The 12,216-nt window shown below is 39.7% G+C and overlaps 1 protein-coding gene across 8 annotated transcripts in view; it reads right to left on the reverse strand.

Moving 5' to 3' along the window:
• Nucleotides 1-12,216, reverse strand: part of NCOA7 (nuclear receptor coactivator 7) — a 94,491-nt gene that overhangs the window by 13,410 nt on the left and 68,865 nt on the right. For 6 of the 8 annotated variants that reach the window (XM_080586787.1, XM_080586785.1, XM_080586790.1 and 3 more), the window contains exons 8-10: nucleotides 10,776-10,960; nucleotides 8,271-9,337; nucleotides 6,524-6,692 (exon numbers count right to left, since the gene is read on the reverse strand). In XM_080586787.1, coding sequence (XP_080442913.1) covers nucleotides 6,524-6,692; nucleotides 8,271-9,337; nucleotides 10,776-10,960 — 1,421 coding nt within the window. The remainder of the gene's footprint in view (nucleotides 1-6,523; nucleotides 6,693-8,270; nucleotides 9,338-10,775; nucleotides 10,961-12,216) is intronic. The other 2 variants (XM_080586791.1, XM_080586792.1) reach the window with 2 other exon arrangements.

The raw sequence follows: 12,216 nt of genomic DNA on the forward strand, positions 1-12,216 counted from the left end.
TCACAAGCTTACGAGCGTGTCATGTACTAACAAGAAAAACCAATAAAACAAAGTGCTGGGAAAGGCCCAAGATCAGAAACTTGAAGTTAATCACTCCAGAAAGAAATTATTCAAAAGCAAAAGATGATAATGAGAATCATTCAAAAAAATACCTAGGAGATGCAAATCAAAAATGAAAGATGGAATACTGTTTAAAGAAAGAAAAAAAAGGGGGGGGAAAACACCCTTGCTGCAGACAGTTTAGTAGCAAAGTGAAGGTGCTTACAAATATACCCATAGTAATGTACGCACAGGGGGAACAAAAACATAAAACAAGTTTACAGTGAAGGTTATAAATTCAGTAGAAAACTCATCCTGTAAAGAACATAACTTAAAAACCACGACAGTAATGTCAGAGTTATTATTTTTAAGCACTTTGTGAGCAACCTGAATCCTAAAAATTGTATTTGCCGTGCTCATTAATGAAAGAGCACGTTACCAACAGTCATCTGAAAGAGACAAATTACTCAATACATATTTTGATTTTATATTTGAGCAACCACCAAGTGAAATTTCTCAATAACAGTGATGATGAAATACTTTATGTTCCTATAGTAGCTATGAACTATATTAAAGAGTAAAGAGAAGATATCGCTTTTTTTTTTTTAAAAGAAGAATTTTCCCTATGCATGCAGTCTATGTTTTAAGTTTAAGTTTTAAGAGAGATGGGAATCAAGTCTGGGTAGGTGATGCTGATTTTTGATAAAACTTCAAATACTGGGGCAGCTCTAATAGTTTGGGAGAAAACTAGCGTTGGGTAAACACTGTGCAAGAACAACAGTAATGAAAGAGAGAACTATTGCAACCATAGTGTCCTAATTATAATGGAACAGCTGAAATATCCCTTGATTAAACAGAACAGGAATCTCAAAACTAATTCAAAAACTAATTGTTTAAATGAGTTTTTTTGTTTAAATGTTTTGCTGACAGAGATTTGACATGTAGCAATACCATGTGCTTAGGCTTCCATAAAATATCTGATATGACATCAAATGATGATTTAATCCATAAAAGTAGAACAACACAGGAAATATAAGTTAGTGACTTCAAGTAAATCACAAGTGCTGCTGACAGACAAAGATTTCCAGCAGTGGATGTGTGTTAAGATCACATCTTCATCCCCAGATGAACATCTGAAATCATTATAGGTCAGTGCCTAAATTGTTTTAAAAAATCTCCAGATGTGGAGACTGACGACCTCTGTTATAGGAAGGGCTTTTCCCTTGGGGACAAAGAGGCACACCTCTACCAGAACTTTGTAACACTCAGCAAACTCTTCCTCTGCTTTATTTCTCTCCTGTGCTGATCAGGCAATGCCATAGAGCACCAGAGCCAGCAGTGTAACATGCTTGAGCCGTGGGGAGCTCCCAGGGAGGGACCCCTAATGTGATCTACTTCAGTGCTTCAGTAGCCTCACTATTAGAAGGACCAAAAAAAATAATAAAAATCAGGACCAGCATTTTTATTAATCTGATTTTATATTATTTTCATATAACAGGTAGCTCAGAAATGGCATTTTAGCCATTCTAAATAAATCAAGAAAATTTCTACTCAAAGAGACTTTTCACATCAGAACAGATTGTTTTTCCTGCTGCTGGAATTGCAGTCCAAAACAAAACGAAATTCAATTTGTTTCTTACCAAAAGAAAGTGTAAACAGCTCAATATTCTTCAATCAGAAAAATATTCTCCCTGAAAAAAGTCTGGCAGAAACAATACAATTATTGCTGATAAAATCAGTATAAGACAAAAGCTTGGTGGAATATTTATGCCACTGCACTGTTTAGTAAACTGGGCACAATCAGGTATGTATGTCAGTGCAGCCTAGCACAGGAGGATATATTTAATAACCAAAAGCGGAGGGCATGCTTGCAGGATGGCTGCTTTGTCTTTGGCAGAATGACCCTGGGATAATGGTTCTGAATTTTGGAGCAGGAGCTCTGCATTAACACGCTGATGGCAATACTTTGTGCAGTCCTTGAATGAACAAACAAAGCAAGGTTCTGTGGAAAAGAATGAGATTGTGTTGGTTTGGTATCCGACACTTGGGTGAGAACTGCTGGAATACTCTGCTCACAGTACTCGATTCAGGAGTCCTGCAGGTGTCCTAGCCTAGACAAAGAGCCGCAAAACCAACAGCAAAAAGAATTACATAGTTTACAGGAGCAATACAGGAACTGAATCCTGGTAATAGATACAACCACATCCAGGAACCAGAAGCCAGAAAAAGTAGGTACGCAGAGCGCTGAAAAAGAACATTTTTTAAATGGCGAAGGCAATTATCAATAAAACGTATTAATCAACTTGTCAAGCTACTGTTGATTCCTGAGAGGGAACTGAAAATGGTTTTTCTTCTAAAAGATGTACTTCAATTCAGGACTTTCCAAAGTGACATCATCACCACCATAATACGACTACATCTGACTTCTCTGGGGTAGAGGCAAAGAAGTTTTCCATAAATGAATGATTTCAGGTAATTAACGGGTGAGAAGGGTTGTGTATCCTGATGATACATGTGCAAGGGCTCCAAGTCCACTTGCAGCTCCTGGCCTCAAAACACAGAATGGCTGAGGTTGGAAGGGACCCCTGGAGGCCATCTGTTAGACTCCTGATAAATAAGATATCAAAGTACTACTTTGTAGTAGACTACAAGATATCTAAGAGTACTACTATACTCATACAAGGATAATTCAAAAGGAGTCTAAATCTAAGCTTTATGTTACCTATTCCTCTCCATTAACAAGGGCACAGAAGAGTTACTTCACCATAGGGATCTTTTTAATCATCACCTCTTTATGCAAATCGCTGTGTAAATGCATGGAAAGCATGCAAGTATTGACTGTAGGTAGTTATGCTGTAAGTTCTTCAAGATCTCAACTTCAACCCCATTAAATTGAATGTTTTATGCACTAGATATGAAGAAGAGTCACAACAAAGCAAAATCATGCTCTACCAAAAGAAACAAACTTAAAAAAACAAACACAAAACAAACAAACACCACCAACAAAAAACAACCTTACCCGACTCCCCAAAACCAAACCAAAAATCAATGGGGACGAGGCTAAGACTGAAAAAAGGAAGCAAGGCTCAAACTCTGCTGTTTTCCTCTTTGAGAATCCTACCTGCTCTCACAAAAAGTAACCTCCAAGAAAGTGGATGCCCTCTCAGCAGCATGATTTTAATGCGATGCATTTTAAATCAACACAAAATAAATATATTGATTAACCAAATATGTCTGCTAAATTTATATTATAGATAACCAACAAATTTACTTCTTGACTGAGAAACTTGTCAACACTCAAATGAGGAAATTATTTGCTAGGATACACGTTTGTAAAGCAAAATTATGCATTAGTATCTCTGTCCCAGCACAAGACATCCTCCTCTGCAACAGCTTGAGGAAGTCTGTGAGTGACATAATTACTCACCTACTGCTACTCAAAATCGACAAAGTTAGAAAAAGTCTACATTCCTTCTCAATATCCTTAAGCACAAAACCACAGAGCGCACACAGACTCACCCTCTGATACTGTAAGCTACACCCATTGCAAGGCTTCTCAGCAAAAGATTCGATCTTTTCATTACTGTCCAAAACCTTGAGTGCCTCTCTGCTCAGACGAACAGTTACCCTGATGAGAAGCTGCCTGAGACTGGGCGATCCTTATATAGGACAACAGCGATGTCCATCTCCCCCATTACGTGCTAAGATGAATGCCTCTGTGATTAAGCAAAGCTACACAGAGCAGCCCCAGAGTCGCTGATTAACTCAGCTGCGCTGCTCGGGGTCATCAGTGTCACTGGGCCACCCACAGCACCCTGTGAAGTCACGTATAGCGAGAGAAGAACTAGAAGAACTTATTAATGCCCTTTATAAAGAAAATCAGCCAGCACTTTTCCCTGTGTAGAGGAAAAAAAAAAAACTTTTTAAAAGGAGGGTGTCCCTCATCCCCCACTCACTCCCCAACATGCAGCTTTACCGAAGCCTGCAAAGGGCACAAAAGCAGCAGGCTGTTTGCACGTGGAACAGCAGCTCTGCTGGGAGCAGCAGATTACAGGGCTCAGGGTGAAAACAGAGTCATTTTGGCAACTGGTTACCAAAGCTGGTTCAACAGCAAACAGTAATAAGTCACAGAAAAATACAGTTAAATGACCTTACAGCAGCCTTCCAGTGCCTGAAGGAGGCCTACAGGAAAGCTGGGGAGGGGCTCTTTGTCAGGGAGAGTAGGGATAGGACAAGGAGCAATGGCTTTAAACTAAAAGAGGGGAGATTTAGATTGTGCCCATGAGGGTAGTGAGGCCCTGGCCCAGGTTGCCCAGAGAAGCTGTGGATGCCCCATCCCTCGAGGTGTTCAAGGCCAGGCTGGATGGGGCTTTGGGCAACCTGCTCTGGTGGGAGGCGTCCCTGCCCATGGCAGGGGGTTGGAACTGGGTGGGCTTTAAGGTCCCTTCCAACCCAAACCATTCTGTGATTTGGTGATTTAACTTACACAGTGATTATAGACGTGCACATTAATTTCTTCACAATCTCACTTTTTTTGTTTATTGATGGAAACATGAAGATGCTGCACAAGCTACAGTGACAGCAAGTATTTTCTTTATGCTGCTTTATTGCCAATGAGACGAGAGGTATTTTTGATATTTTCCTACATAACTTACTAAATTTAAAGATATTTTGAATGCAGGTTATATTTATTTTGAGATGTTGCATCAAAAATACATTGCAGAGCTATCCCAAATAGCGTATTGTCCGTGACCCTCTCAAGATGCAAAACCAGTGATCACATACCTTGTAATACGAGTACCAAGCAATACCATCAGTGAGCAGGGAACTACACAGTTTGCTTTCAGATATGTCTGAGACTTCGAAGAAAACACCCACTTGTTAGGCAAATACATATCTTGCATTAAAATGGTGGAGTGGGTCTCAAGTTTAATTTTTGCCCCAGGTTCTGTGCAACCTTTTACACACCCCCGTGGTGTTTAAACAGGCGTGTGTGAACATCACCGGAATGACCCAATCTTGCAACATGCACCGCTATTTTGATAAAGATCCAAACAGCAGATGTGACAGCCAAGATTTGCCTTGTCAGCCAGCGTGACCAAACACTGCAATAGCTCACTTCAGAAATTAATTTTACTGTTCTAAAAACTGAAGCATAAACCAATTATCAATGCGTAAGTTTGTGTATTAGTTAGATCCCCCCGCTAAGAATAAATTTTCTGCTTTTACAACAAAAAGTACAGAAGCTACATTCCCACTTTGTTTAACAGATTTAGCTGTTACACAGAACAATGGTCAGAGACAATCTCAATCCCGGTAGCTTTATTCAACACCAGACACGCTATCTCCAAAGCAATAACTGACCTTGCGTTGTGTTGCAGCATCACTCTAACCCCTTGAAGTCTTTACTCATACACCAAACCAGAATTTTCTGAACCCATACTTTTGCAATCCCTGAGAAGCCAAGGACCGGGTTCAGCAGATAACGAGCAAACCAAAAGCTACCTGCAGCTACACTCCCGAGGGCCACATTCCAGCTGGATTAAACCTCTCCCCCTCCTCCCGTGTCAGCAGCTTCCACACTACTGGTCTGCTTAAAACACTCATTTCTAAAATATATGAAATAAACATTAACTTAACACATATACTACAAATTTGAAAATAAATAGTCTGATTATTTTTTTTTAAATATAAAAATGAACTACATCTTAAAGACACACCACTGAAATTTATCACAGATTCAGATTCTTTCTTTCTAGTATCTATTCACAGGAAGTGTGATCACTAATTTCCGTATTTTGGTTCATCAGCAGACATGAGAGTTGCTCTTGCTGCCTTCTAGCAAGAGAAAGACCAAGGATGTGATTCCTCACAGCCAGGGAAAATTCCTGGGTGATTTATGTGGAAAAACCACAGGCCTTACTTTTTTTTTTCTATAGTACTACTCTTTATACATATATACCTAAGGGCACAGACCTTTTAAGTGGATTTTATCACAAAGGGATGCATGGGGTTTTTTTTGTTTGTTTGTTTTCATGGGCACGAAGTCAGAAAGCCACACCCATTCAGTTAGAAGTGTCTCCCTTTTCCACTTCTTGTCCTTTGCTCATGTGAGGTACCTATTTTTAACACTGGCACCTTCGTGGATTCCTTGGCACTTTTGCAACCGCTCCACCTTTCCCTCACCTCCTACACTATGCCCAAAACCCAGATGATTCCCCAGTGCTTTTATCATGAGCTAGTAACACGTGTATCACCCTTTTCATCTTCCACGTGACACTTACTGCCTTCTTCCTTCCCTCTGGAAAGTATAACTGGACCAGCAACAAACATTCCTTTCTCTCTCTGGCACGCAATAAAAGGGGGGCACCCCTCTCCTCATCTCAGCATCCTTGCTGCATTTGACACCATGGACCACACAGGGGAAAGTCACATTCAACTCTAGAAAGCACTACACATTTACAAATTAAGTGCTGTAGCTTACCTTTCCCGAGGAACAGCAAACCAGTACTCTGGTTGCTTTATCTTTTTACTGTACTGTTGAGACATGGTGGTGCTCTGAGACACAAAGGACTTTCTCATGGGTTTGCCTACTTTAATGCACAGAAACATTGGAGGAGTTTTGCTCTTCTCCTCTTTTGAAGGAAGCATATCTGAACAAGAGACAGGAGAAATGGACTGTTTACAGGACAGTACAACTACGGCAACTGATAAAATATCGGCACAGAAGACTCAGAATTATCATACACAGAATTAAACCTAATGTCATTAAATAGCGAAACCGGTTTAGCAAATCCTTGCTCATTCTATATTGTGGCTATTTATTCCCATTTCATCAGGGCTGTATCCCCCTCAGTTGTACAGCAACGTACAGAATAGCACTGCAGCTCACATCAGTATGACAATCATGCTGGGTGCAAACAGCAACATGAAGCAGGCAAGGAAGGGGGCAGCAGAAGAGAAGACCTTGACTACCTCGGTCATCACAGCCAGCTCAACACACCGCACCACAGCAAAGGGTAATGCCACTGCTGTCTCCCCTCCTGCTAGATCCCTCATTCCTACTCCAGTGTTTGAGTGGGTCCAGGAAACTGATCCAGCTAAAGAGCAACCGTGCACGCACACCAAGCCCAATCAGTTCCTCCACTGTGATGGTCAAACAGCCATACCAACACCTTTTGTCTGCACAGGGGGGACAGGGTAAAACATAAGAGTGGTGTAAGTTCTTAAATTGCCAGTTTGACAGAAAAAAATGTTTACTAAACCGTAACCTCAATTGCACTGAAATCGCTGCATAAGTTGTAGGAGTACACATACAGCCGTTTTCTGGTTTTGCTGTTGTTTTCCTATGAGAACAATCATCAAATGCAACTAGCAAGACATAAACCCTTCCAAAAGAAAGGTAAAATTATGTTAAGAAAAAATGTTTTTAAAATGAAGACTTCCACTCTAATTGCCCTCCACCACTTGACGTGGATCGGGGGGATGCCCCTTAGCTCACTAGGCTAACGCTCTGGGATGGACTAGTGCTCACACGTCCCGAGTAACAGTAGAAACAGTAGTATGCGAATGTGCTACCTACAGTGAGATTTCTTTTTCTTATATGCTTTCCAGTAACTTCCTGAATTTTACTTACAAAAAAAAGACTAATCAAAACAAAAGTATCAATAAAAGACTCTACATATCCTCCTATTTATCACTTCTTTAGGCATTTCCATAGCATCGAAGACACCCGAAAGAGACAGCGACAATACTAAAGGACCCACTTTACAGCAAAGCACTGCTATACACACTGTGATGGATTCTATCAGAAATACACTGGCCAACATCACTGAAGAACGAGAAGTTATGAATATGGAGTGACAATTCCTATGCCATGATGCATCCCTGTCAGTATTCCAGCTGGATGACATTTTATTGTCCTTCTTAAAGCCAGTAACCAGCGGTGAGGTTTATATGAGGTGAAGTTTATATAAACAGTGATCACCGAATACGGAAAGAGCGTGCAAGCTACTTATTAAACTAGAAGCTTAGGGAGTTTAAAGTTATGTTTTTTTCTTCTAAATATAAAAAAATATATATTAAATTAAAATATACAAGATTAAAAACAACGAAAAAGACCAGTACTATACATAGAAAGCGGAAATTCAGAGCAGAAGGATATCAATTCAAACGTTACCGTCACAATGCTGTCCAAGTCTCAGAGGAAACAAGGATAACCAAAGACCTACCTTCAATTGGCACTTGAATTTTCTGCAGCAGCCACAGTCTGATCTCTGATTGATTGTCTAACTGTGTTTCTTGACAGGTCTTGTCTACAGCTGGTACTAATGAAGAGTCCACAGACTCTTTCAGATCCTTTTCCTCTGCTGCTGCTGAGCTGATTTCTAATGAAGGTGCTTTCCTCTCAATGCAGCAGGAATCAAGCTCCATACTTTTAACTGTATGGACTTCATTAGCTTGGGACTTTGAACAGCTAAGTGTAAGGTCTATGCCAATTGCTTTATTGTTTTCACCTTTCTGGATTTCAGCCTTGTGTAAGTCTTCAGATGACTGAGACCCATTCCCATCTTTATTGAGGTAAAATTCGATAAGTTTATCTTTCTCTAGCTCTTTCTTAGTGTCCAATGCAGTCTCCACCTTACCTGTCGGGGAACTGACACATTTGTTTACTTCTGGAATAACATCTTGCTTTTCACACAGCTCTAAGTCTAAGTCAGCTTTAGGTTCAACACTGTCCTTTTTTTCCAAGGAATCAACAGTCAAGTGCTCCTGGACTTCTGTAGCGGATTTGGTTACCTGCTGCTTAGTTCTCCCCAACTCCTTGGGGTCAGCCAGCAAGCCTTCCATTACTGAGATTTTCCTGTCCAGCCCTCTATCCACACAAGATGATGTCTTTTCCAGTTCTACGAAATCATCCCCTCCTCTTCCCAAAAGGGAGTTGTCTTTGGTTCTGATGTCTGAAACGTTTTTTTCTCCAGAAGGCTCCTTGGTACGTGGATCCACAGCAAACTTTTCCAAATGCTCAGTGGCAGTGATATTGTTGGTAAACTCCAGTGACTTTGATTTGATTGAACCTGTACTCTCAGATGACTGAAGAACTTCAAAATCAGCAGACTTTTCCTTATCTGAAGGTTTTATCTGTTTGGCACCTGGCACTGTGGATGAATCCCCGTTCTGTTGCCTCTTTTCCTTGCTAAGGGATTTGAATTTGCTGAAAGGATTGATATCTTTCTCAGAGGAAAGGTCTTCCCATTCTCCTGGCCTGTACAGAGGACAAAGATCCTTTGGTATGTCACTGCCAGGGGAAATGGTGGATGTACATAGGATGTTAAAAGCAAAATGGAAACAGAAAAAAAAAAATGGAAAAGAAAAATGAATAATATATCAACTTAAAGTCTGAAACTCAACTCAAAATTACTTTCTCCAAAATGAACATACATCAGTGGAAATAAATGACTTTAAAGAAAACAGAGAAAAATGTGGAAAGGATAATACCAAAATAAAATGAGTAAATCACGTTGCAGACTATGAGACACAGGTGAAGAAATGGTACAGATGTCATAAGAATGTGCAAGTCATCAGAAGTTCAGTGACCAAAAGAAAACACAGGACATGTATTTAGCCGCTGAAATTTAATTCATATCATATTAATATCGTTACTTCCCACACCTGACAATGTGTCAAGGCTATACTGATTGCTAGTTCAATGGTTTTTCATGCTTTCCTAGCCAGTAAAAATGCGTTTTTGAGAAGAAAGCAAATCAGAGAGAAGCTGTACCCTGTTTAAACATGTTTACTGCAAAGTGGTAACTGCCAACACATCTTTTTTCCTTTTGCTTTTATCAACACTAAAACCTACTACTTAATGCAGACTTCCACAAAGATTTATTTTTAATGCAAGAGAATCATAAAACACTCTTAAAAGGAAAATTCTTAAAAACTTAACAGCACACAAACTGCGTAAGCTCTTTCTTACTGCTAAAAAGTCTGAGGTGAATAAGAATTCAAGACTTTCATCACTTAGGAGTTACTAACAAGTTACTAGACACTCTAGTGACGAGCATAACACAAGTATCTAGAAATTTTTTCTTGAAATAAGAAAATGGAGGGAAGTAGATGAGTTTCCATCTTGCTTAGAACAAATTAAGCTTACACTACACTTAAACATGGTTACACTACACTTAAATGAAACTAAGTTCTCCCCCACTCCCCAAGACCATTATGTATTACAAATTCTAACTACCAAAGCTTCCCTGGTTCTGAATTGGAAGTATTTCTACAAAATGGTATTTTTGTAAGTCCTGAAGATAGCAGTTAAGGTCTTATCTTCAAAGGCTTTAAATAATACTCTCAGAACGGTCCTCGTAACAACAAATGTGTTCAGAACAAACGGTCTTCACTTCCACTGAAATAACCTTAGAGAACAGATAGTGCAAGAGCCCAACCAAGGCATGCCATCCAATACTTGTCATTGGTATATTTTTTTACTGGTCTCCTTTGCACTGCAATTCCCATATTCATGACCCATTTCTCTCTGCCACTGAATTCCTCTAAGCATTAAGCAAAAGAACAATATAACTCCTTTGAATCACTCCTTAGCTGGCATTTTCATCCCCTGGTTTCTTATATTCTGCTGCATTCTGTGATTAAAGCCCTTTCCCCCCACCTCCCTCTATTCCCATGACCCTTAGGGAAAATATGTAAACGTAAGTTCAGGAAAGAATACTCCTTACGATGGCAATGCATCTTTAATCTTCATGTGAGAGATGTCGTTGTAGAGAGCTATAGAGACAACCTCCTCCATGGGGCAGATTAGCCCATATTCTTCACAGCCATTCTCAATTACCAGAGGATCAGATTTATGTGGGTCAAACATGATGTTATTTGGAGTTACTATCATGACTCCTCCAACTACACCCTGCAACAGAAGAAGGAAGAGTTAACATATCACATGCAATTAACTTATCATAACTCAGTAGCATTTAGGCTACTAGACTAAAAATAAAAAAATAATAAATAAAAAAAATCACCAAACTCTCTCCTGCCTTTTTATATCCCTGTCATGCAATATTTGGTAACAAAACATTTTTTCCAATTGCATCAAGTCAGACATTGTAAGGAGAGTAAAGAAAAAAGATTTCTTAGTGACATCTAAGTTTCTGGCTACTAAGGAGGAACATCTGAACTACCCAACTTTCAGTGTTAGCTGCTACAAGCTAGAGCTAGAGACTGATAATCAACCTCAGACAAAACAGGGTAGTGGATTTAAAAAATAAACAAGCAAATTTATCCTAGATACAGCCACCCTCACACAATATACGAATTTATAGGCAACTAGCACACCTGAAGGTAGTCTTCGTCATGGAAATGTCAAGGTTACCATGCTAAGCTAAATTCCAAATCCCCTTGATTTGGAATTCCAAGTGGTACATGCAAAAAGCTTCTATACACAGTACCTAATATGAAGCAGTTTCTTTCCTGGTACCTCTGATTCAAGCATATTTTGCACAGCTGTAGAAGATGCATTTAATTCACAAAAACATGATCTAGCCATTTATTCAATAAAAGACTGCATCAGCCACCATTCAACCTGTGACATCTCACCATATTTCAAGGTTTACAAAGGAGATTTCTAATGTCTTGGTCCTGCACCCTCTCTTCCAGACAAACTGCAAACTTCACCAGACCAACTCTTTTTGTGCTGTGCACAAATCATCACATATGACAAACAGGAACCACAGTTTAACAGGAATGACCAACACTGTGGATAATATCAATTATTCAAGGTCATCTGCAAAGCAGGCCAGGAAAGACTAACAAATAGGCAGGTAAAGAACCACAATTTGTGTTTGTTTGTTTGGTGTGTGTGTGTTTTGTTTTTGTTTTGTTTTGTTTTTAACTGGGGAGACAAAGCTGATGGCTTGGCACTGGCAAATGAGTGCATGTGTGCCTGCTCCCTTGTAAAGCAAGGTCTGTAAGTCTCTCCCATATGCTTCTCCTGTATGACAAGTACACAGAGTACACACATTTGTCTTTGGATGAAAGAATCAAAATCAAGTGCAGAAGCTTCTTCCCCAGCTATGTACTCTATCTATCCAGATGAGCAACACATCAGTAGGCTGTACTTCCCCCCACTCACTTCAGGAAGCAAGGCAACAAGGGATTCTAGTTACA

The sequence above is a fragment of the Anser brachyrhynchus genome (genome assembly GCF_964034855.1).
Source record: "Anser brachyrhynchus genome assembly, chromosome: 3".
In the NCBI taxonomy this organism is placed as follows: Eukaryota; Metazoa; Chordata; class Aves; order Anseriformes; family Anatidae; genus Anser; species Anser brachyrhynchus.